This window comes from Paramisgurnus dabryanus, chromosome 11, assembly GCF_030506205.2.
Source record: "Paramisgurnus dabryanus chromosome 11, PD_genome_1.1, whole genome shotgun sequence".
Classification (NCBI taxonomy): Eukaryota; Metazoa; Chordata; class Actinopteri; order Cypriniformes; family Cobitidae; genus Paramisgurnus; species Paramisgurnus dabryanus.
In genome coordinates, this window is record NC_133347.1 from 24,402,557 (window position 1) to 24,429,525 (window position 26,969).

General features: G+C 37.6%; 1 protein-coding gene across 4 annotated transcripts in view; it reads right to left on the reverse strand.

Annotated features, from left to right (window-relative positions):
* Positions 1 to 26,969, reverse strand: part of pcsk5b (proprotein convertase subtilisin/kexin type 5b) — a 74,993-nt gene that overhangs the window by 36,384 nt on the left and 11,640 nt on the right. For 3 of the 4 annotated variants that reach the window (XM_065247530.2, XM_065247534.2, XM_065247533.2), the window contains exons 6-15: positions 22,628 to 22,716; positions 20,137 to 20,309; positions 16,668 to 16,880; positions 14,610 to 14,710; positions 4,822 to 4,925; positions 2,058 to 2,175; positions 1,791 to 1,979; positions 1,433 to 1,569; positions 1,214 to 1,339; positions 1,025 to 1,127 (exon numbers count right to left, since the gene is read on the reverse strand). In XM_065247530.2, coding sequence (XP_065103602.1) covers positions 1,025 to 1,127; positions 1,214 to 1,339; positions 1,433 to 1,569; positions 1,791 to 1,979; positions 2,058 to 2,175; positions 4,822 to 4,925; positions 14,610 to 14,710; positions 16,668 to 16,880; positions 20,137 to 20,309; positions 22,628 to 22,716 — 1,353 coding nt within the window. The remainder of the gene's footprint in view (positions 1 to 1,024; positions 1,128 to 1,213; positions 1,340 to 1,432; positions 1,570 to 1,790; positions 1,980 to 2,057; positions 2,176 to 4,821; positions 4,926 to 14,609; positions 14,711 to 16,667; positions 16,881 to 20,136; positions 20,310 to 22,627; positions 22,717 to 26,969) is intronic. The other variant, XM_073816257.1, reaches the window with a different exon arrangement.

Consider the following 26,969-nt stretch of genomic DNA (forward strand, 5'->3'; position numbering starts at 1 on the left):
TCGTATAATCTATATTTTAAGTGTACAGTTTAATTTTGCATTACTGAACATTATAAAGGTTAATAGCTACTAACATAAAAATTAGGGCTGGGCATAGATGAATCTAGATTAATCTCATACAAAATAAAAGTAATTTTTTGCATAATATACGAGTTGTGTATTATGTATATTTAAACACACACACATACATAAAACATTTCTTAAATGTATTTATATTTAAATGTCGTTTTTTTATTTATATATAATTTAGAATATATTAAAATATAAATAAAAATATATATACACATGTAAATGCTTCTTAAATACATACATGAATGTTTGTGTATTTATATATACATAATAATTACACACCACAAACTCATATGTTATGCAAAAAATTTCTTTTTTTTTGTATGAGAGTAATCTATATTAATCTATGCCCAGCTCTAATAAAAATAAATATATTTTTTTTTAATATGCGAGATGCATAATGACTTAAGAAATTAATCTATAATTGTTTTGTAGAAAATTGGTTGCATGGGACGTTTTTTGTGGTCATTATACATTAATATTTGAATGAAGAATGACTGACCAATCAGAATCAAGAATTTAAGGGAGCCAGGTAAAAAAGTAAAAATCAAGAAGCTTCAGGTATATTCAAACTAATATGCGCTGCAGTATAATCAGATTTTTTGCAGAATTGGGCATGCTTGAATTTAAAAGGGTCATCTACCCAAATAATTTGGAGTGAATTGATAAAAATTGTCTTATTTTACAGAAAACTGTGTGCTTGACAACTTATAAATGTAAAATTTTTTTGATGATGCCGTTTTGGACCCACTGGCAGGTCCGCAGAATTTAAGGGGTTTTAAACAAGAAGTCTGGCACACTGTCCTTCCTGCCAAAACTTGTAGCACTGTTAAAGCTGTTTAACATATTACAGATACATCCCTTTGCCAAAACCTTGTCAAGAAATAGTTCTGGGAGTGTAGTTGTGCACAAACATTGAAGTACAACATTAACTTGGGATGTGTCAGCAGTCTACCTGGTGTTATTCTTAAACTTGAGGAAGTAATGCAGACAGGTAATGCACTGCTGAGGTCCCGGCCCCTCGCATCCGTTGTCCCCACATTCAGGGTGGCAGGGGCCTTGTGTGAGAAAACAAAAACAGATGAATTCAGATGGTTTACACTTGCACTTAGTGAAGTGCAGAACAACAATAAGAAAGCATTACCAACATAGTCCTCACTGTATTCTTCCTCTGGCTGAGGCTCGGCCACTGAGCGAGACCTGTCGCTGCGTAAGGAGTACGGGTGCACGGAGGTGCCATATAGCACCAAGGACCACTCTTTCAGCTTTCCTAAAAGTTACAATTACAATTTGAACCAATAATACTGACGTTTTAACCAGAGTTTATATTTATATACTATGTATACTATTTTGGAGGAACTACCTGGTGCTTTCTGACTCCTAAGTTGAGAGGGAGAGTCATAGATCTCCAGTATCCAGTCTCCAGCGGCTTTCTCTCCCCAGCAGTGAGTTGTCATGAATTCCCAGTTTTTAAAGCCCTCCATTGAGTGATCAAAGAGCCTGTGATACAGACAAAAACATATTGTATATGTATCTAATATATTGCCATCTTTAACAAACTGTACATTTTATTGATTATATTGGAATTTACAAGGAAGAAACAACTGAATGCAAATGTGTTGACACCAAATGAAAATAAGAAGCAGTGTATACAGGATCAATGATCATTTGGTTGAGTTGTGCCATAGTTCGTCACTCTTAACTGTAGATAAATGGTTTACCTGTTGGCGAGCAGCTGTGATTTTGTCCCTGATGGAGAGGTTAAGTTGATTGACAGGTCTCCTCTTCGTGGGTGCGTAATAGTTATACGTACAACGACATGCTCCAAATAAATAACATGATGGTTTGCATTATCCGTGCACCCTGTTGCTTTGTAAACGGACCGCACAACGTGTTCTGGACGGATAGTTCTAGAGGGAGAAAAGAGTTTTACTTCAGATTATATAACTTAACTACCAAGTCCTATGTTAAAGAGCTATAGTGTGTACCTGATCTGTTTATCTGCATTCTCGACACAGATGTGCTGAGAAGGAACTTGTTTCCAGCGCTCTGCTTCCTTCACCATGGCCTCCGCATCCATCAGCCCAAAGCCATAGAGGTGACTCACTGTAAGAATATGCACATTTAGATTTGCTATAAACACCAGAATTACCACTAATCGTGAGTTTACCATGCTTTAAGTGATCTAATAACATGTATTATTTTTTCTGCATCTGTGTTTATTGCTGTACAGTTTTTATACTAAAACAACTATATCTATAGCTATTTTCCTGCTCCTAAACAACTATAACTGTAGCTATTTTCTTGGATGTAGACAACTATATCTCTAAGGGGTGTGTACACCAAGGCATTTACGTCTGCAGCTGGTGTATGTTTTCAATTGTTTCCAATGAAAGCACTGGGTTTTGTCAGTTTTTTTCATGCCCACCGCTAAATGTTTTTTTCAATTTTTGGTGAAACATTTAGCTTGTCAATGTCACTTTTCACTTGGCCGTCCAATCATAGTGCAGGAGGGGCGGGACAAATATCACAACAACCAACAGTCACAGCTTACAACAACTGATAAACAAAACAGTTCAGTATCATAGCAACCAAAGTGCTTAGCTGAATGAACGCTGGGAAGTGCTCACAATTGGCATCCGCCTGACGTTTTACAGCCACATTTAAACGCTTTGGTGTACAGCTAACGGTACAGCTATTTTCCTTTCCAACTATAACTGTAGTTATTTTCCTTTATCTAGACAACTATATCTATAATTGTACAGGTATTTTTCTCATTCTAGACAAATATATCTATAACTGTACAGGTATTTGTCTGAATCTAGACAACTATATCTATAACTGTACAGTTTTCTCCTGCATTTGTAACTGTACAGTTATTTTCCTAAATCTAGATTCTAGACAATACCATCTATAAATGCATTATTCTCCTGCATCTAGACATCTGCGTCTACAACCGTAAAGTTATCATCCTAAATCTAGACAAAGGCATCTACAACCGTATAGCTATCATTCTGAATCTAGGCAACAGCGTCTACAACCGTACAGCTATCATCCTGAATCTAGACAACAGCGTCTACAGCTGTACACCTATCCTCCTAAAACTAGACAACCGCGTCTACAACCTTACAGCTATTGTCCTGAATCTAGACAACCGTGTCTACAACCTTACAGCTATTGTCCTGAATCTAGACAACCGTGTCTACAACCGTACAGCTATTGTCCTGACTCTAGACAACGGCGTCTACAACCGTAGAGTTATCGTCCCGAATCTAGACAAGGGCGTCTACAACCGTAGAGTTATCGTCCTGAATCTAGACAACCACGTCTACAGCCGTACATCTACCGTCCTGAATCTAGACAACCATGTCTACAACCATACAGTTATCATCCTGAATCTAGACAACCGCTTCTACAACCGTACAGCTATCGTCCTGATTCTAGACAACTGCGTCTACAGCCATATAGCTATCATCCTGAATCTAGACAACAGCGTCTACAGCTGTACACCTATCCTCCTAAAACTAGACAACCGCGTCTACAACCTTACAGCTATTGTCCTGAATCTAGACAACCGTGTCTACAACCTTACAGCTATTGTCCTGAATCTAGACAACCGTGTCTACAACCGTACAGCTATTGTCCTGACTCTAGACAACGGCGTCTACAACCGTAGAGTTATCGTCCCGAATCTAGACAAGGGCGTCTACAACCGTAGAGTTATCGTCCTGAATCTAGACAACCACGTCTACAGCCGTACATCTACCGTCCTGAATCTAGACAACCATGTCTACAACCATACAGTTATCATCCTGAATCTAGACAACCGCTTCTACAACCGTACAGCTATCGTCCTGATTCTAGACAACTGCGTCTACAGCCGTATAGCTACCGTCCTGAATCTAGACAACCACGTCTACAGCCGTACATCTACCGTCCTGAATCTAGACAACCATGTCTACAACCATACAGTTATCATCCTGAATCTAGACAACCGCTTCTACAACCGTACAGCTATCGTCCTGATTCTAGACAACCGCGTCTACAGCCGTAGAGCTACCGTCCTGAATCTAGACAACCACGTCTACAGCCATACATCTACCATACTGAATCTAGACAACTGCTTCTACAACTGTACAGCTATCGTCCTGAATCTAGACAACAGTACAGTTCTCACCCCTAATCTAGACAACCACGCCTACAACCATACAGTTATCGTCCTGAATCTAGACAACTGTGTCTACAAATGTACAGCTATCGTCCTGAATCTAGACAACAGTACAGTTCTCACCCCTAATCTAGACAACCACGCCTACAACCTTACAGTTATCGTCCTGAATCTAGACAACGGTGTCTACAACTGTACAGCTATCGTCCTGAATCTAGACAACCACGCCTACAACCTTACAGTTATCATCCTGAATCTAGACAACTGCTTCTACAACTGTACAGCTATCGTCCTGAATCTAGACAACAGTACAGTTCTCACCCCTAATCTAGACAACCACGCCTACAACCATACAGTTATCGTCCTGAATCTAGACAACCCGCTCTACAACCATACAGTTATCATCTAAATCTAGACAACTGTGTCTACAACTGTACAGCTTTTCAAGCAGTCTGTACTTGGAAACAGCACAAGCAGGTTTTCTGGGTAAAAGGAGGCCCAAGAGGCCACTGACCTTTAAATATAATCAACTAAAACTTCTGAATCAATGGAACAAGACAGCTCTTTTAAAAAAATGCTGTTACCATTATAACCAGCTGCATTAGTTTTCCAATCAGGAGCGCTGAGATGACCAGCGCGAGAAGTCTTCACAATAATGTGCTGTACATCTCTCCATGTCAGGAAAGGACTGTGAGACAAAAGCAAATACATACATTCAAATAAGTAAAATTAATAAAAGTAATAATACCCAAACATACCAGATTTTAATATTTCAAAATGTGAGAAGCATGAGCCAGTGCGAGCGTTACCACAGACTAGGGTGATGTGGGTGGTTTCTAGGGTGTTGCTATGAAGTTGCTAAGGTTTCTAGAGTAAATTATAGCTCTGCAAGTGTGTTCTGAATTATTGTGTACTGACCCAAGTTAAAATAACCCACCCTTATGTCTGGCCCTGCATGTGCTTGGGTAACTCCTTCAATGTGAATTTATGCTTTTGGCAGGTACTTATCCAAATAGACCTACAGTGCATTACAAGGTATACATTTTATCAGTTTGTTTGTTCCTTGGGAATCAATGTTTTAGGAGTTTACAAGCCCAAGTATAAGCAATAGTGTTTGTCTCAGTAATAACCACTATTAACATAAACATAGAACGCTCAATAACAACAGGGCATAGTTTCATTGCACATCAAATTAATGAGCAATGAATGGCATCTTTAACGCTTTCCCCGCCATTGACGAGATATCTCGTCAATTAAGAGAAAACGCTTCCCTGCCAATGACGAGATTTTCAGTCTTTCCGCAATACCGCTATTATCCACCAGGTGGCGCCCTTCCGCAACTTTTTAAACCCGGAAGTATTGCCCTATGGCAAGCGGCTGCATGTCCGTGTCTGTTTTAAAGATCGCTCTGAATGGGATCTCTATGAAAAGTCCGTCACAAAAATTGAATTATCTCTGCTTTTTGCTCAAAATGTGGTGTTTTTGCAGAAACCTACCCATATTCAAAAGCTGATTACAAAAGAACCACTGAAGGTAGGATGAAACCGTTTTTTTTGTTTGAAAGCAGAGGGTCTGTTCTTTCATTTGGTATATTGTATGTTTATATATTTAAAGAAGAACATTTTCTGGAAGGCATTAAACTGAAAATCATGAAAAACGCTGGCGCTGGCTGGCAACTTTTTTTAAAAACGCTGGCGGTGAAAGAGTTAAACACAACACCACCATCACCCCCCCAGACCAAAAATATAAAACAAATGCACAAACACACAATGCATAGCTTTCTCCCCAGTCAACTCAGACCATTAACATAGATATAGTCCTGGTCCCACAAAACACTGTGTGTTGCCAAGTAAATAGAAAATGGGGTCCACCCTTAAAATTTTGTCCCAGGCCAGTGAGTTCAAGTGGCAGCCCAAAAGAAAACTGCCCTGATTGATATTTATAAAATCCATCACTATTTATAGCATTGATTAGTGCAGTGGTTTCCATACTGGGTGGCAGGCCCCCCTTGGGGGGTGTGAGATGGTGCCAGGGGGGCCTCAGTTTTATGACATTTTATTAAATACATTACATTATCATAAATTCTGTGTAATCAAACCACAAAAATATATACTGTAGCTACCGGCCAACAGCCCTACATTGCATCATTTAATGTTTTGTTTCATTCAAATTTTAAGTTTGAGATTTATGCAATCAATTTTCTTTGGGGGAGGCTGCGAAGGGATGCACCATACACAAAAAGGGGCACTTCTATGGGGGTAATATGATGCCAATATTATTGAAAATGGACAGAGTAAAAGTCACAAATAGATATTACAACTTGTAAACACAAAACGCAATCTACAAATAGATTAAAAATCCACAAACACAGTCCTTGTGATCCGCAAATGTAAAACAAGATCTACGAATCGTCTTTGTGATCCACAAATATAAAGCATGATTTACAAAAAGAAATCAGTGACTTGTACTTGAAAACCAGAATTTGAATGAATGTAAAGTGACTTCTTTGCAGATGATTATCATTTTCTATTTGTAGATTGTGTCACATTTGTTTTCAGAATTCTGACACTATTGTTTCGCTTTGGTGACAAAATAATGCCATAATCGTTGAAAATGAAGAGACTACAATTTGTAAACACGAAACAAATCTGCAAATAGGTTCCAAATCTGCAAACAAACTCCTCATGATCCGCAAATGTAAAACGAGATCTACAAATATATAAAAATCCACGAACAGACTCTTCATGACATACAAATATAAAATGCGATTTACAAATAGATTTAAAATCCGCAAACCAACTCTTTATGATTCACAAATAGAAATCATCGACTTGTACTTGACAAACAGAATTTAAATGAATGCAAAGTGATTTGTCTGCGCATGAGGGTCATTATTTGTTTGTAGATTGTGTTGCATTTGTTTTCAGAATTTTGGCACAACTGTTTCGCTGTTTTCCATTAAAAAAATCTACAAATGCCCTCCTCACAATTTGCAAACAAACACAGTCTAACTTGTATTTTTCAACCATTGTAAAAAGACATTCTTACACATTCTGTGCAAAGTTTAGCATGCAAGTGTTGAATCTGTGTTTGCAAATCACAGGGCATTCACGAATCCTTCTGCACAAGTCTACAGATCTTTTTGGCACTATCTTTCCGCAGAGTTTGTCACTACGATCCACGCGTGTAGTCAGCCAATCAGGGGTATTGCTTCAAAGTAATGCCACGCCCCCTCAATAAGCTCTTTTCAAAATAAAAGCTGGGCTCACTGCCATTTACCGTTGCCGGTGTTACAGCGCTGAAAGGCGGCCAGACCGGGTTATCGATATTATATTAATGATATTAAAGCATTTATGTATAGCATGGCAAATATGTAGCATTAACGTGAACTAGAACAACCCCTCGTTTAAGTTATTATCAGTGCCTGACAATTCAGCCGAGGTCATTAAATCGTTAAAAACACTGCATGAAGCGGTTTTATCCTTAAAACATCAGTGTCTCTTCAACGAACATTTGCCGAGCGTCAGCGAGCCAGCTGGATGGAGTGGAGCTGCTAAGGTGACGCAGCTAAAATAAAGCAAGCGGGTGCAACGATAATATTGGATGTAACTTGCCGTAATTAACAAAAACATGAGCCTTATATGACAGCAGCACTTATTGAACTATTTGACCATATGCATTTGATATACATACCGTGACCGGAATGCACTTACAAATCGCGCTGTTATTAGAAACATTTAACTGTTTCCAGACTGAGCATGGAGACAAACAAGCGCAAGCCGTTTATAGAAGCAGCTGCCTGTCAGCGTGTACGGAATGAAGTCAAAACGGTCTCGGTTTTTAGACCGGCAGTCTGCCTGTGCCATTCCACCCTAATCCGGACTGCAAATTACATGTTAATATTATATCCACCATTTACAATCCTTCCTTTAAGGTCTGTTCTGCTTTTAACAGCTCAAAGCTATTACTCTCTGTAGCTTTCGAGTCCGTTGTAGGCTACAGGTAAATTTTGCAGTTGTTTTAGTTAACTTTGCAGAGCATTTTATTGTCGGAAATGGTCCTGGGCTGGGTTTTCCTATAACGATTGAACTTAGCACTCAAGAGTGCTTTCTACAAGGTAAAACGATCGCTCGCAGCTGGGTTTTAAGTGCTACTAACGAGTCGCTATCCCTTTGTCAAGTGCTGAAATGTCACTTACTGAATAACTCGTAATTGTAGCAGAAGCTTGTTTAGGCTAATGATCTTCAGCCGATGTGCACTAATATTTTTTAAAATATTATTAATTATTTTTCAATGACTTATTAAATGTTTTAATAATTTGTGCATCATGAAATATTCTTTTTTCATATTTAGTTAGGACTCGTCCCACTGCGCAATGCCTTCTGCATTTTATAATATAGTTTAGATTTTTCTTTTTATTTGTTGTTTATTATCTATGTTTATTTATTATTAAGGATTATTGCATTACCCAGTTGCGAGCGATCGTTATACGTGCATCTTTGGGAAACGCACGTAAATGAACAACGAATGTTCGTTAAGTAGCTCGTAGAAAGCGCTCTTAAGTGCTAAGTTTAATCGTTATCGGGAAACCCAGCCCTGTTCGTTTGGAATGTGACTGGCACACAGCTCTAGTCAGGACTGATTAGGCTATCCATTTATCAAGTATTGATTAATTATTTTCACTTAATCCCTTTTGCATTTTACAAAAAGTAGAATAGGCAGGCATATTCTGAATTTAATCAAATTTATGACTGTGGCGTTGAAGGAACCTTCCTTTAGTGATAAATAAATAAGTTATTTTGCTATTATTATCTAGCAAATATGACAGTTTTAAACAAACTAAGTAGCCTATTTATTTATTTATTTATTTATTGGCAAATGCAGAACAACAAGGAACGTGTAGAACATAGGCGACACGCCTCTTCCTTGCGATGAGAAGATTAATCATGGGGAACATAAGCTAAATGTAATTTTAAAATGTATTTAATTTAAAAACAAATTTAAACCGAAAGCGGATTGTTTATGCTTGTCAAATTTATGCTGGCTCGGTCAAAAAATTTCGTCAGGCAGTATTTGATATATGTATTTGTGTTCATGGAAAACAATATAGGCTATAGAAATTCGTGCTGAGTGACAGGAAAAAGACAACCGTGCTATTGGCACAAGAAAAAAAAGGGTCAATGAATACGAACAAATAAATCGAAAAAAAATTAAGATATTGTTGATTCTGCATTTATCCAGCCCAGCATAAATTTGACAAGCATGTGCTTTCGTTTTAAAAATGACAGTTAAGCCTTTAATCATATAAGGGAGAAAGGCGTGTAGCCTACCTTTGCTTTCTCCTCATTGTTCTGCATTTGCCAATGAATAAGTCAGTCATATTTGTTATAAAAAAAATCATGCTACATAATAATAGAACTTGTTAATTTTTTACCAAAATAAGAAAAAGAAAGTCGGTAAAAATGTGCACCCAGCTAGACACTCAAAATGAGGGCCGGAGTGGGACTCGCTGACTATTAAAATAATATAATTAAATCCTCAGTAGCCATATCTACTATACTGTTCTCTGCAGCCTTGAAAATTCATTGTATTTTTCTAATATATCATTTCCAATTCAGTGCAAATACAGTAGCCTAAACAATTATGATTTTGCCATAATTGTGCAACCCTATATTTTAATATTATTTAAGTAAACTTGTTAAAAAACTACTAAAAGGGAACAAATGTGTTTTCCCCTATATTTCTATAAAAAAATGTAGGTCTTGTAAATACGTATGGGGTTGCAATAGTTTGGAACCTACTGATATACAAAACTGGCTAATATGTCCTGACTGGAGCTGTGCGCGTCTGCGAAAAAAAAAAAACGAAATAGGCGTCAGCTCATTTAATGTCATTGTGCTTTCAGTTAACCTGTTTAGAACTAGAAGTGTTCGCCCTGCCCTCGACTTTAGGCGGTGCGTTCAAGTTCATATACAGCGTGCAGACAGCGTGCCCGAGCGCGAGGGGGAAAAGTCCGCGGGAGAAACTCAACAGCTTTAATGTACAAAAACCTTACGACAAACGAGAAACGTTCTAACGGAAGCCTTCAGTCAAGCAGGATTAAAAAGAGGATGAGAAACGTGCAAAATATACAATGTACAGTATATGCAGTTATGTCATTAATAACTACTGCTTTTAAAAGGACTTTTAAGTTATTGTTTTTGTTTCATTTTCAAAGTTTGATACATTGTGCATAATGACATACTTGGAAAAAGGGATAATTCAACAATAATTTATAATTGTATATCTTTTATTAATTTTATGAAATACATCAACTATATTTCAATGCACATTTAGGCCCTGAACAAAAAACAACTCGCGAGGGGAGGACTAGGGATTAACCCTTAATTAACTTTAAGGAATTAACTTTAGTGTTTAGAATTCAGTTAAAAACCAAAAAAAGAATTCTGTGTGCTTTTTGTTTAAAGTGCTTGTTTTTATTTAATGTATTTATTTATTCACTGGTGGTAGGGTTGGGGGACAATGAAGGGGAGGGGGGGAATAATTTGATGTAACGGGTGGAATAATTTTAACATGTCACCTGCAGTCCGGGTGAGGGTGGATTGCAGACTGCGGGTCTAAAAGCCAAGACTGTTTTGACTCGATTTGAGTGCCTAGCTCGATTTGAGTGTCTAGCTGGGTATGCGGTTTTATCTACTTCGTTTTTCTTATTTTACACTGTAAAAAATGTTTTGTGGCTTAGTAAATTTAACTAAATAAAATTAGTCAATTATATAAAAAATAGGTTAAAAGAAAAACTATTTTTGAGTAGAAAATAATGCAAAAATGTGAGTAATTCTAGATTAACACATCATTTAGTTAATTCCTAAATTTTATCATGTAAAATTTGTGAGAAGGAAATTAAATAATTATAAAAAAATAATAGGCTGTATTAACTTAAAAATATAGTGCATCATTTTTGCATCCACTTTTTAAAGTAAATTTTACATGGAATTTTTAGTAGGCCTAATTGCTTCTCCATGTAAAACTTACTTAAACATTGCAATTGCTTAAATTGCAAAGGCTTAAATTCAATGTAAAACTTACTTTTAAAAAGTGTATGTAAAAATGATGCACTGTATTTTTTTTTTTAGTAAATCCAGCGTATAATTTTTTTCATATTATTTTTATCAGTGTACTTAGTTTGTTTAAAACGGTCATATTTGTTATTAAAAATCATCAATATATGCTACGTAATAATAGCAAAAGAACTTATTTATTTTTCACTAAAATAGGAAAGTTTCTTCATGCCACAGTCATAATTTTGGATAAATGCAGAATATGCGTGCCTATTCTACTTTTGTAAAAAGCAAAAAGGATTAAGTGAAAATAATGATTCGATACTTGATAAATGGGTGACTTGTTCATTATTGTAGTATCAAGAAATGCATTACATTTTTTAAAAACAAAGCCCGCCTTTTAATCTTTCTGACTAGAGCTGTGCGCCAGGCAAATTCCAAACGAGCAGGGCTGGGTTTCCCAAAAGCATCGCTAAGTAGATCGTAAAAACAATCTTAAAATTCATCTTAGAATTATGGGCCGTTTCCCAAAAGCTTTGTAGCTTAAGTAGCACTCGAAAATCATCGTAGATCTACGAGTGCTCTGGAGTAATCGTTAATTTATAAGTGCATCGTAAGACAGCAGTGTTACAAGGTCTACTGCAGGACAACCAGCAAATTGCACTCCTGCAATAACGATAATGTAATGTTTTAAATGTAGGCTATATTTATTTATTGGGGTTTTTTTTCTTTGTTTATTTGTTTAAATTACTTTAATATAATATATTTAAAATTCCAACGAGAAATGAAATTTAAATGACTAAACATAAATTAATTAAGAAGGAAAACGTATTTGGTACAATTTTGGTAAAAGTTGGTACTAGCAAATTGATAAATGGTTCCTACCAATTGCTGCTATAATTCATCTAGGCTACAGTAAAAAAATATTTTTTTGAAGGGTATGGCATCTGATTAAAGAAACCAAATAAATATTTACGGTACAATGCAATAATCCTTAATAATAAATAAACATAGATAATAAACAACAAATAAAAAGAAAAATCTAAACTATATTATAAAATGCAGAAGGCATTGCGCAGTGGGACGAGTCCTAACTAAATATGAAAAAAGAATATTTCATGATGCACAAATTATTAAAACATTTAATAAGTCATTGAAAAATAATTAATAATATTTTAAAAAATATTAGTGCACATCGGCTGAAGATCATTAGCCTAAACAAGCTTCTGCTACAATTACGAGTTATTCAGTAAGTGACATTTCAGCACTTGACAAAGGGATAGCGACTCGTTAGTAGCACTTAAAACCCAGCTGCGAGCGATCGTTTTACCTTGTAGAAAGCACTCTTGAGTGCTAAATTCAATCGTTATAGGAAAACCCAGCCCAGGACCATTTCCGACAATAAAATGCTCTGCAAAGTTAACTAAAACAACTGCAAAATTTACCTGTAGCCTACAACGGACTCGAAAGCTACAGAGAGTAATAGCTTTGAGCTGTTAAAAGCAGAACAGACCTTAAAGGAAGGATTGTAAATGGTGGATATAATATTAACATGTAATTTGCAGTCCGGATTAGGGTGGAATGGCACAGGCAGACTGCCGGTCTAAAAACCGAGACCGTTTTGACTTCATTCCGTACACGCTGACAGGCAGCTGCTTCTATAAACGGCTTGCGCTTGTTTGTCTCCATGCTCAGTCTGGAAACAGTTAAATGTTTCTAATAACAGCGCGATTTGTAAGTGCATTCCGGTCACGGTATGTATATCAAATGCATATGGTCAAATAGTTCAATAAGTGCTGCTGTCAAATAAGGCTCATGTTTTTGTTAATTACGGCAAGTTACATCCAATATTATCGTTGCACCCGCTTGCTTTATTTTAGCTGCGTCACCTTAGCAGCTCCACTCCATCCAGCTGGCTCGCTGACGCTCGGCAAATGTTCGTTGAAGAGACACTGATGTTTTAAGGATAAAACCGCTTCATGCAGTGTTTTTAACGATTTAATGACCTCGGCTGAATTGTCAGGCACTGATAATAACTTAAACGAGGGGTTGTTCTAGTTCACGTTAATGCTACATATTTGCCATGCTATACATAAATGCTTTAATATCATTAATATAATATCGATAACGCGGTCTGGCCGCCTTTCAGCGCTGTAACACCGGCAACGGTAAATGGCAGTGAGCCCAGCTTTTATTTTGAAAAGAGCTTATTGAGGGGGCGTGGCATTACTTTGAAGCAATACCCCTGATTGGCTGACTACACGCGTGGATCGTAGTGACAAACTCTGCGGAAAGATAGTGCCAAAAAGATCTGTAGACTTGTGCAGAAGGATTCGTGAATGCCCTGTGATTTGCAAACACAGATTCAACACTTGCATGCTAAACTTTGCACAGAATGTGTAAGAATGTCTTTTTACAATGGTTGAAAAATACAAGTTAGACTGTGTTTGTTTGCAAATTGTGAGGAGGGCATTTGTAGATTTTTTTAATGGAAAACAGCGAAACAGTTGTGCCAAAATTCTGAAAACAAATGCAACACAATCTACAAACAAATAATGACCCTCATGCGCAGACAAATCACTTTGCATTCATTTAAATTCTGTTTGTCAAGTACAAGTCGATGATTTCAATTTGTGAATCATAAAGAGTTGGTTTGCGGATTTTAAATCTATTTGTAAATCGCATTTTATATTTGTATGTCATGAAGAGTCTGTTCGTGGATTTTTATATATTTGTAGATCTCGTTTTACATTTGCGGATCATGAGGAGTTTGTTTGCAGATTTGGAACCTATTTGCAGATTTGTTTCGTGTTTACAAATTGTAGTCTCTTCATTTTCAACGATTATGGCATTATTTTGTCACCAAAGCGAAACAATAGTGTCAGAATTCTGAAAACAAATGTGACACAATCTACAAATAGAAAATGATATTCATCTGCAAAGAAGTCACTTTACATTCATTCAAATTCTGGTTTTCAAGTACAAGTCACTGATTTCTTTTTGTAAATCATGCTTTATATTTGTGGATCACAAAGACGATTCGTAGATCTTGTTTTACATTTGCGGATCACAAGGACTGTGTTTGTGGATTTTTAATCTATTTGTAGATTGCGTTTTGTGATTACAAGTTGTAATATCTATTTGTGACTTTTACTCTGTCCATTTTCAATAATATTGGCCTAAAATTACCCCCATACACTTCGAAAAGTTTGAGAACCACTGAATTAGTGGTTAAAAATTTAAATTTTTTGACCTTGCCAGAGATAAGAGATAGGGCACTGAAAGCGGGTGGCGGGTTCATCTCAGTCACTTACTTTGCCTCTAGAGCGAGAGCAATGATCCCTGCTGCCATTGGAGCTGATGCTGATGTTCCAGTGTGACTGTCTGTGCATCGCTGTCTCAGATCTGTAGTGATCTAACAAGAAACACAAAGAAATAGAAAAGACAGACAAAAAGTTATTGTTGATTAATTTTTTTTACATAGATTTACACCATGAATATTGGAGCTCATAAACTGAGATTGTATTTGTACTTTAAATCCATGTTGCTTTATGAGCAACATGATGCATAAAAACTGTAGCGATAAATCAAATGTTCAGAAGCCAAAACTATTTGGCCAAAAAAGCAAAACAGGCCAAAAAAGGGGTAAACAATGGCAAATAAGTGAAATGTTTTAAGTTTTTGATGACGCGTTTAAACAGCAACCAGTTTAGGGTGAGAGGTGCGCACACACTTTATAAATACAGCAAAAATATTACATATATGGAAGATATGGATATATTTCAAGTGCTCGAGAAAGATACTTTTTTCGCCGTTTCGGCTGAATATTTTTGGTTGCCGAAAACTCGAAAAAATTCCCATTATAACAAAAACACAACAAAACTACATTGTTTCCAATGGCTTTCCACGGACGTCTGTTGATTATAACAGTGTCTTGCTAGTTTCGTAAAAGAGGTGTAAATGGATTGTCCCCTGTAATATAAATATAGCGAATTGGTGTCACAGCCATAACCCTTTATTTGCTACATTTTGGAAGCTGGGGTATTAGGAAGGACAGTCAAGCATTTGAATGGAATTTATTTTTAGTTTTTTTGTAAATTATTAATGCATCCATCTGATGAATTACCCAAGAACTGCAAGATGAAAAAAATACAAATGCACCACAGTGCTTGGCTTCGGTATGTAAACATGTATTTGCGAAAGGAGTTCAAAAGCCAATGTGGAATGTCGCACGACACTTCACGACAAGCTGAGAGACAAGAAGAGCTGTCGGTCTGTAGCTCTCTTCAAACAAAAGTGTGAAAGCGTGTGTAAACCGCAAAGGGTTAACATTACGACAGTCTTGTGACACACTGACCAACATACTGTAGCAGATCAAACCAACTACTGTGTCCATGTGTCCAACTACTGAATAGTTGTTGAGAACTAGTCAACCATGGCGCTTTCCATTGCATAATTCCCCAGGGGTCGGATCTGCTCAGCACACTTTTAGGGGCATTTCCACTGGGTACAGTACATAGTACCCGGTACTTTTTAAGTACCACCTCAGTTGGGGTTCCAAGCAAGCTGAACTGATACTCAAAAGTGACTTGAAAACACTGTAGGTCTGAAAGAATCGTCACTACCAACATCATCTCTAAATGCAAGATTAGCTTTACCTTCATGCGTATGCTGTCTCGAGCAAACCTGTTGCCATCTGTGCTTTGTTGTAAGTTTCCAAACTCCACAGGCTGAGAATCAGGAACACCATACCAGTGTTTTTCTTGCAGTTTGTGGTGGCACATCCACATTGCACTCTTCTGCATGTATGCATGGCATTTTTGCAACTAAATTGAGGCCCCGCTCAGCGCGATGACTGACGCTATGGGTGTGAGAAAGTGGTGGTGATAAACGCGATGTGCAAACATCTATTTGTGGTGGTCAATTTAGATTTTGTTATGGACTGACAAATAAATGAATGTATGGGAAACGCTGCATTCCAACGATACTCGCTCAAATTTTTGTATGATGTCACAGCAGTAGGCAGCGCAAATATAACGACACGCCTATAATCCCTCCCACTCTGAAGTGCTACTAAACTCGATGTTAAAGCTAACCAAGCCAAAGAAAAATGAGCTGACACAAACCAACCTGTGCGGTACTATGCAATGAAAAACGCCAATAGTGATTCATCTCTTCCCTCAATAATACAGAATCCAAGCATGATAGACAAACTACAGAATCTTCAAACCCTAAACAACATAATTCTCACAGGTTATGCTGATGCTTTGTTATTTGCAAACAGTGCATTCAGTAAAAATAGAGCAGCATTGTCGTGTGTTAAACATACAGTGATGTAGCTGCAGTTTTGAACGTTCTTCTTGGTAACTTACGATTTTGCGGTCATAATTTTCTCCACTGCTGTGGGTGGTGGTGAGGGTTGAGGAACACTCTTCCAGATACCAGGGCTTACGGCCGCTCTCTGCCGTACTGCTGATGGAGATGGTGTAGATGCTGTTAGTGTAGCCATCACATGAACAGTGATCACGGCTCCGCCCACCGTTTCCTGAAGCCCACACAAAGATGGAGCCCCGCCCCTTTCTGCCCTGTAAAGAAAAAGTAATAAGAAAAGTTTGTTTACATACTAAAATATTTTAGTCAGGAGTAAGATGGAAATAACAAGTTGGATATTAAGCCCAGTATCATTTTTATCATGATTATTGAGGTTTAATGCCATTTAGGTTTAGGTTTAATAACATTGCAACAAATGACATGTTTTAATTTAAAAAAGTCAATTGTTTTTGTTTTATTTTATGCAATATTTTATATTTTTTCATTGATGATACAGTGTGCCAATGCCAACTCTCTTATGTAGAGATACTGCACGCATTCAAACATTGCGCTTATATTTGTAACGTATGAATACATTTGTGCCTTGTTGTTGTACAACGCCAAGTCTGTGCGAAAATAATACTTCTTTTGAAAACAAAGGTGCAATTTTACAACCATCACTATGGTTACAGATTTCACCCGTTAACACATGGATACAAAAATAAATAGTACTACAAGATGATCTGGTGACCTCCTTTTTGGACCAGACTTCAAAGTCATTCATACAGCACTTTGGTCGCTGAAACTTTCCGTAAAATTGGCAAGAGAGGCTTCTGTGTGAACCAGAGCATGTGAGCGGTGCGGAGCGGGAGCGGAGCGTTGAGCGGTGCGGTAATATTTCCATCAGAGCGCATTTCCGAAAATTCCGCTCCGCTCGCTCAATACGCTCAGCACCGCTCGCTCATCCCAGAATGCCCTTTGGTAATTTGCTAGTTCGAGAATCTGTAAAAATGGCTAGCAATAAGTTATGGAGTTCAAATATTGTTTTAATGAAGTTGTCAGCCTTATATATAAATGAAAGAAATGAAACTAAGATGACAGAATAACTGTAGCGTCGTCTGCATCTAGATGCAGTTTTAAAGATTAAAATAACTTTAATCTAACTGATCAACACAAATACAAATATATTTATAACTGATTGCTTAAAACCACTTAAAATAAAAACATTTATAGTTCTTTGTGTATGTACAGCGGCCACTCCGTGGATGAGGAAGCTGTAGCCAAAAACGCCGGTGCATTTATTAACTGACTGAACACTTGACTTACCTGGACATTTAGATATTAAATTTTTTCATCAACAGTATCTGCGTGGAACATTATAAACATTGATGATAATCTGCAGACTCGACTGATTCAGCACGTCCTCTATTTTACAGAGAGTCCGCTTAATTAACGGCTTTTCATTCGGTCCGCATGAACTAAACATTTTTGTTCTGTAATTTGTTCTCGTATAGGCTATATTTCTACATATTTTCGACCATGTAACATTTGGGATAAAATGTAAGTTGTTATAGATAGCATTTAAGCTTGTTCTTGTACTGAAATGATGAAATGTTTATTCTGACTAAAATGATCTATCCAGATGAATTTAGCCAAAATAATGATTTATTCGTTTTCATACTATATAGATACATGTTAATTTATCTACTAATATACTATTGAAAATGCCATAAATAAATATTCTGTATTGCATTCGTTTTCTACATTTACAGGTTCATAAATACTGTCTAATTTAAACTTCTTTAAGACACTGTGTTCTGTTTTTACCATGCAATGTAAATTCGCACTTAAAAACCTTCTTGTTAAGAAATTGTTCTTCAATTTATTTTAGTTTTTTTTCAAATAATATATTTATATAATATTATAGTTTGTTAATCTTTTTCTCGTAAGGGGAACGAATTGTTATAATATTTCGTAATTACTTATTACATTTATTATAACTTAAAATTGTGAATTAGTAAAACATGTGGATGTCGTGGAAACAAATTGTTAATTTGAATTATATCCATATCAGTTAAACTAGGTCGAATAGCCAACACACAACTGTACATAACTGCTATTTATCAGCTAATACTTTAATTAAATGCAATTATCCAAAAACGTCAGTACAGAAAACAATTAGGCTTACAAAATATTTTTCTTATGTCGGAGCGGGATCTGAGCGGGAATTGGTTTATTTGCGAGCGTGAGCGGAAAGTTAACGGAGCGCTTGCTTGGGCGGTGAGCGACTGAGTGGAGCGCTTGAACAGTAGAGCGGAATATTTAGCGGAGCGTCACACCGCTCCACACCGCTCACATGCTCTGGTGTGAACGCAAACACGTTCCATAAATGTTCTGGGATCGCTCCTGTAAAGCGGACCTAGTAACATTGCCGTAACATACACAGAAAGCATTTTGTGTGAACAAGACGCAGAAACAATGCTGTAAGGGTCGTGCCGTAGTAAGGACGACCGTGTCTTCGCAACAAAAAGTTACGGTTCAGCTCTTTGACACAGGGATTTAAACGCGGATCAACATTCACAGCTAAAGAAATGTCGTCAAACTGGACTGAAGCAGAGATCAGCGAGCTTGTCATTATCCGTGCTGAAGCTGAGATCATTTACCAGCATGACAAAAAAGCGCATCACGCACTCCTTATGATCTTGTCATAAACTAAAATGCATGTGTGTGGTTTCTAGAGAAAGAAATCACGGATAATTAGCAAACTTTAGACGCCGTGGAAAAAATATGTCACGTGTGAATGCACGCACAAGTTCTGAAAAATCATTGGCAGTGTGAATGAACCACCAATCAAACAATTTTTGGTGTATTTTCCATAATCTGTGTGTGAAAAGGGCTTTTATGTATTAAAGCACACATGTGACCTTGTTTCATTGCCAAACTGTAAACAAAAAACTTTATACCTATAATCTATATTAATATCCTCTATTGATATCAACTTCTACAAGGCTTTCTGATGAAAGGTGACCAATATTATTTCATACCCGACTCTCACAATGCACATACCTGAAACATGCCTAAACCACTCCAAACACACCTTTGGCACTGAATACACACCAATTACTGACACTGACTTATAACTTAGAAGAGATAAACTTCAATCACGTTCTAAAGTTCACTTATGCTGAAATGTGTCAGGAAAGGAAAACACCCCAGGTGGGGAAAACTCTTCAATCCTAGTTGATTTCCTGGTTTACTGTATGAACTCTTGCATTTTCTCATTTCATTTAAATTCATTTAAGGCAAACATTTTACAAGTATGTGTGTTCCCTGGGATTCGAACCTATGGCCTTTGCGGTGCTAACACAATGCTTTATATTGAGCTATATAAATGCAAAGCAAAAGGTAATGGGTTCAATCCAAGAAAACACACATACTGATAAAATGTAATGCGTGTAATGCACTATGAGTCACTTTGAATAAAAGTGTCTGCCAAACCCATAAAATCTAAAATGTGAAATCTGTATTTACCTGTCGGATGCCATTTTCGAAGGCCTGTCTGGCGAGGGAAGCCGGTCCATCCACTGTTTTGCCATCATCATCTGGGCCCCAGCTGGCACTGTATATGTCTATGTGTTGAGGGTGTAGGCTCAGTGATTTGGCCTCTACCATGTCCGTCACATCTCCATCTAACATGCGGACACCTGCGGCACACACCAAGAAAAAAAACTTCAGTTTACAAGCGATTTATGACCAGAGTTAGAGGTATATGAACCTAGATTTATGAGAAAACATACAGTGAGCTGCAAACGTATGTGGACTTCTCATCAACACTTACATTTTTTTAAAGCATTATATTACAAAACAAGTGGCATGCATTTAAAAATATTTTATATTAAAGAGCACCTATTTTCCATTTTCTGATTTACCATTTCCCTTGGTGATAGGGGCTCTTTAAAGGGACACTCCACTTTTTTTGAAAATATGCTCATTTTCCAGCTCTGCTAGAGTTAAACATTTGATTTGTACCGTTTTGGAATCCATTCAACCGATCTCCGGGTCTGGCGCTACCACTTTTAGCATAGCTTAGCATAATCCATTAAATCTGATTAGACCATTAGCATTGCGCTTAAAAATAATATATATTTTTCCTATTTAAAACTTGACTCTTCTGTAGTTCCATCGTGTACCAAGACAAAAAGAAAATCAAAAGTTGCGATTTTCTAGGCAGATATGGCTAGGAACTATACTCTCGTTCTGGCGTAATAATCAAGGACTTTGCTGCTGTAACATGGCTGCAGCAGGCGCAATGATATTACGCAGTGCCTGAAAATAGTCCCCTTGGTCATAGATATGTACACTAGATGTCGCCTTGGCTACGGCAGTTCATTGGACCGAAAGCGTCAACTAGAGCCGCCATCTTAAAACAGTGGAACCCCGCGTCAGCGTCATTGTAGGCAATGGTGTAACAGAAATAAAATCACCATAAATCGTCATTAATGCGATTTTCATGGTTTTCTTTTGGTTTGTTTCAACAGTCAGACATGTATTTTGCATTGAGTCCAGAAAAAAAATTAAGTTTTGATTTTATGAAAATGTCCTTTTCTAACTATAATGCATAGTGCTAGTAGGCATAACATCCATACGCAGCACAAAAGTCCGGCATCGTCCATGAATTCGAAGTAGAGGCGGAGATAGCAGCTTTACCTACTTCCCATGACAAGACCCCTGTTCCAAGATGGCGGCGGTTTTGGCGCATGCTTAGAACCCCAAGGCGACATCTACTGTATATATCTATGCCCCTTGGTAAATTTTAATAGCTGGGGACTACTTTCGGGCACTGGGTAATATCATTGCGCTTCCTGTAGCCATGTTACGGCAGCAAAGTCTTGGATTACTACTCCAAATAAAAGTATAGTTCCTAGCCATATATGCATATGTTAATGCCAAAAGTGCTGGCCCCAGACCCGGAGATCGGTTGAATGGATTCCAAAGCGGTAAAAATCAAATGTTTAACTCTAGGGGAACTGGAAAATGAGCAAGAGTATCCCTTCAATAGGACAGCAAAACATCAGACATTTCAAAGAAATGAGAAACATTTCAATAGTTGGTGTGATGAACTACACCTTCTAGGACACCTTTGTTCATTCATTCATTTAAAATGATCCTGAAGCCACCTGATCCTGACTCTCAGTCATTCAGTAGTGGTTGAGATAGACTTCGTGGCTCGATGCAAATAACACAATACCACTTGGTTTGCTTATACATCTTTAAAAGTAAAGTAAAAGTAGTTTTAAAAACCTTTTCAATCTTTTCACAACAATCAAAAGAGTGTATGGAGGATTTCACTGATCCAGGTCACTGTAGCCTAGCCTTGTTTTATTGTTTTATTATCCATCTGAGTGATTAGAACTGATGAAACACCTTGAAGTAATGAGAAATAAAGTTCAACTCTAAATGAATGAACGAACACTGAAAGCATTACATAAGGTGTGCTTACACGGTACCAGTCAAAAGACAACAGACATCTTTTGATCTAAAGGTTTTTAGGTCAAATTACTTTTGTAGACTAAAAATGTGCCTATATACAAATTTTTGTATCAAACAAAAGCACAAGTAAAAACGTGTGACCCTGCCATTTGTTTTGTCTTTTTTGTCACTTTAAAATCATCCAAAGAACATTTTGTAAAAATAAAACTTTGATATCTTTAATATTGATTGAGTAAGGTCATGTCAAACATTGAAATAAATAAGTGGAAATTTTTTCCATGCTCATAATTTCATTATTAAATTAGCATAGATTTCACAGACAGGGTCACATACAAATATATAAAATGTTTTTTTTTAAGTTTTGTTCATTACATCCTCCTCTGATTCTTTTTGGGTAATTTCATGGTTTTAGCAACAAAAAAGCAGGTAGATATGTATGTGTGCTTGTGCAAGAAAGTGATTATGGAAAATTGCAGAATTCCCAGGCACACTGTTGAGTATAAACTTGACACTGACCGTCTGCCACACTCACCTCCGATCTTGGCGTTGTAAGCGATGCCCACTATGCATTGAGAGTTATTGGCAGATGCTGCTACTTCACCGGCGCATCTCGTGCCATGCCTGCGCAGAACATGAACGGCATTAGTGTCACGCATACACATAAGACTCGTGCAGAACTGAGGCCCTTACGCAAGCACATACACCATTACACACACATGTGGACAAGAAACAAAAAGACAAAAATGATGAAACAGCTGGGCTGAAACTAAACATGTGCCTCCAGAGAAAGCAGAGCTAAAAAGCAGCGGTTAAATATTTAAGATATGAAGGAAAACATTAGAGAGGTTCCTCAGCTTCAGACGCCACGTGGATGCATTCCGGACCCAAACTAAACCAATTTAAATCTAATACAAATCAGCAGCAAAAAAGTGCACTAACAACTTTGTAAAACAGACTGATGGAGGGGGAGAGAGAGAGAGAGAGAGAGAGAGAGAGAGAGAGAGAGAGACAGAGAGAGGAACCTCCAGCAGAGAACAGCTGCAAAGAAAAACTCACGTTACCATGGTAACCGCAGTCTCGAATCCAAGCCATTTAAAAAAGGAAAACAAAAAGTAATAGAAACAAAGATTGTAAAGATCCACACCAGCACCAGATCCCGGGACGAGACCAGGGTCCTGTCACCATCGCAACCATCCACATTTATAAGGTCAAAAGGTTAAAAGGCCAAAGGATCTCCCAAGGTGGTCCATGAGCTAGATCCCAATACCAGTCCAATTACTCTGAACCACTGATCAACCAATGATGCTGTGCTAAAATATGCCATATCTGACATACAATACAATACAATACAATACAATACAATTACTTCCTGTAAACTCAAAGATCAAAAATAGCATGATTTTACAACTTACAGTCTCTCTTCTCTGGAGAAAATGCTTCAAAAATAGAGGACTCTTATTGTTTACTCCCTTACCAACAGACAGCAAGCGCTTTTGGTTAAAATGGATCCGTTTCCTGTGAATACAGTCTGGGACAATAGTATGTTTAGCCGCATTAGCTCTACAACGTGCTAACAAAAACACAATTAGAAAAGCTTTTGGGTAAAATTAACCACACGGTCAGTGGTCGTGTGCGGGGCTTTATCAGTGTGACATCACATTAACAAAAGTATCAAAATGGGACGTCTAATGAGACTGCTTTGGTTTAAATGGGGATTAAAAAAGAAAGAAATGGGAATTTGTTTTTTTGGGGTTGTTGTATTCACCCAGTGCCAACACACATTTATGTCCTTTATTTATCTACCTTTTAAAAGTGGATGTCTCGAAAGTCTCGAGGCTGCTTTTTTAAACGCCCTCAATGTCCCACTCCAGTTATGTTGTTTAAGTAGGAAACACATCAACAATTTTAAACTGAACTCAGTTTTTCATGGAGGCTGGCGTGTTATCGGTTGCAGCAAATTTCCTTGGTTTGGTTTTGCTGTGATTTGACCAAATGTGCAGTTAGATGTAGTGTCAGTCTCAGATGGACCACACACAGACCAGTCAAGGGCTAACAGGCACGTATTGTACACAAAAACAAACCATAGATCCCAACATGACAAATTTAACTTAACTTACTTGACAAAATAGCAGTCTGAAAACAATCTTGCGGTGACGCCATGTGACTTACACGTAAAATGAAACAGACCATAGAAGGAGGCCATTGACAACATTTCCGTCACATACGCACTCGGACACATTTTTGATGACGTGAAATCCAGCTTGCATAGCTAAAAGCATTAGCATGCAGGTTTAAAACAAATAGTGACTAGTCATCTTACACATCTGTGTACAACCCTTTTCCAGTTAAAATGAAACATTCTTGGCCAGAATTAGCTGCAGTGTAGACCAGACTACATGCCAATAGTCAAAACCTTGGCTATGTGGGGCTAAGTCACATCTGCTAGCTGAATACAAGTCAATGTAAAAAGCAGAGGCACGCACACACACTACACCTGAACATAGCATTCCCGAACACACTATTTCTCCCAAAACATTTACTTTTAGCTTTTAACGTTACCCACAAAACCAAAGACAAACAACATTTACGACAGAATTAAACACACAAACATATAAACCCATAAATCATATCACAAACTTACTGTCACATTCATCCTTGCACATTCACTTACTAAACCACACAATGTACTGTACATTTGACATGCGGCTTAAAGGTCAAACTGGGTCAATAACTTGCAGATGACTTGCGAGATATATGAACTCACAATATTTACAATACAGACGCTCGGTTTTGAAACTCAAGTCCACTGTCGCTGAGAACAACCCCCCAGAAGTGAACCTCACGGTCAAAATCCACTGCAGGGAAATAAAGACTCACATTACACAAACTATCAGCAGACGAACCAACGCACAACATTCCAGCACATGAAAGATCGTCAGCTTGTGCGGGAAAATCGCCAAACAACAGGGAAGAATTCGTTGGACAATTCAGCAAATACAATATGAGAGGCATATTCCATTTAGATTAAAGGGGACATTATGCACTTTTACTAATGATTATGACCACGATAAAATTAAAAGACAACCACATATTCACCACACACACCACCATTTAGGGTTGCATAATATTAAAGGAAAATGCAATGAGCGATAACTTGCTAAATGCTGCGATAAACGATACAGTAATGTTTTAAGTTTACAAAATCTCTTTAAATTACAATAACATACATTAAAAAAGTAAAATCTATATAACCGACGTACGTTTCACATACTTTCTAGGAAAAGAAAGCATCAGTTCATCTTAACAGGCTTTTGCTATCCACGTCGACCTAAAACTTTAACTATACATAAATTGTGACGTATTAAAGAGCACCTACTGTATGGTCCGATTCACAATTTTACATTTCCTTTGGTGTGTAAGTGTGTATTAGTAAATGTTAACGATATGCAAAAGGTACAAACCCTTAATTAAACAATTACGCAAGTTATCGTCTTCAACATAAATCTCTTTTCTTGGACTACAACTAACACACGGATTGTAGGCAACCGTTCACTTCCTGGGCTTGTTGACGTAGACAAGACCGACATTATCATAAATCCTCCTGCTTCTTACTCGGACTTCGGCCTGTAAAGGCCCGGGTATACTTTTTTTCCGCGTCCGCGTCCGGCTCGCGCGCGCACGCGTCCGCGCAGCTTTCCGGGTATAGTCCCCGCGGCTACACGCGGATGGCCGCGTTCGACACTATACGCAATACTAATGATTTCTTATTCAAATTATTAGTCTAACAGGCTGTCAGGGCAGCACTGATTTGGTGACATTTAGAGTACATTAAAACATTAGGATAGGTGAAGAAAAGCAACTGATCCACCATTGCAAACACAGTTTAGAACAAACAACAAGACAACAAAGAACAGGAATCAAACAAACATGCTCCACAGCTTTCTGTTCTTGGAAGAAGTAAAAGTTAAAGAAGAAAAACGATAGTGTGTGTGCAAATGCTGTCTATTTCCTTTGTATAATTGTTTATAGTGGAGTGTCCTGTCTAAATATTTTCACGCGCATGCGCTGTCGTACGCGGACTGTACGCGCACTGTCCGCGCGGTCTCAAATTTTGGGCTGCACGCGGACGGTCCGCGCGGCCGTCCGCGCACCCTCCTGATGACGAAAATGACGAAAATGACGTCATGCGGACGGCGCGCATACGCGGACGTCCCGAGTATACTTTCGGCTTAAGTTAACTCCTGTTAGCATTGCATTGTGAGCTAATCTTTCAAACATGGTAAGGAGCGTCACATTTCCTGCTGATGTCAGAGGTATTCAGGCCAACCACAACGTACAGGGGTGCGTTTCCCAAACAACGACGTAACTCGTTGCTGAACGACCATAGTACGATGCATCGTTGGAGAAACAAACTACCATGTCATGTCTGTTTCCCGAAAGCATAGTAACTTTGTCACACATTCGTCGTTTGAACCATGTTGGTTTAACAACATAGTTGATGATGTCACGTGGGAGGTGAAGTACTAATTAATCTGTGCAAATCAATTTAATGTCAGATTATTGCTGTAAATAAAATATATTGCATTTGAAGACTGATTTTTGTTATCATGATTTAGTTATCTGTTGTATATTTTAAAAATATTTAATTAATGCGCAAGTTCCCTCTTACGTCACTCCTCCCAGGGATTCCCCAGGGTCGTAAAGCTTGTTGTCTGCTCACATGTGCAGTTTTCAAATGCAGGGCTTTCATTCTGTTTACAAAATTAAAGACGTAAAATAAATTTGTAATATATTTAGAATTATGGATATAGACTGTACTACATGTTTTTTGCTTATTTTGTTCAAAAGCATGATCAACGTAAGTCTATATATTA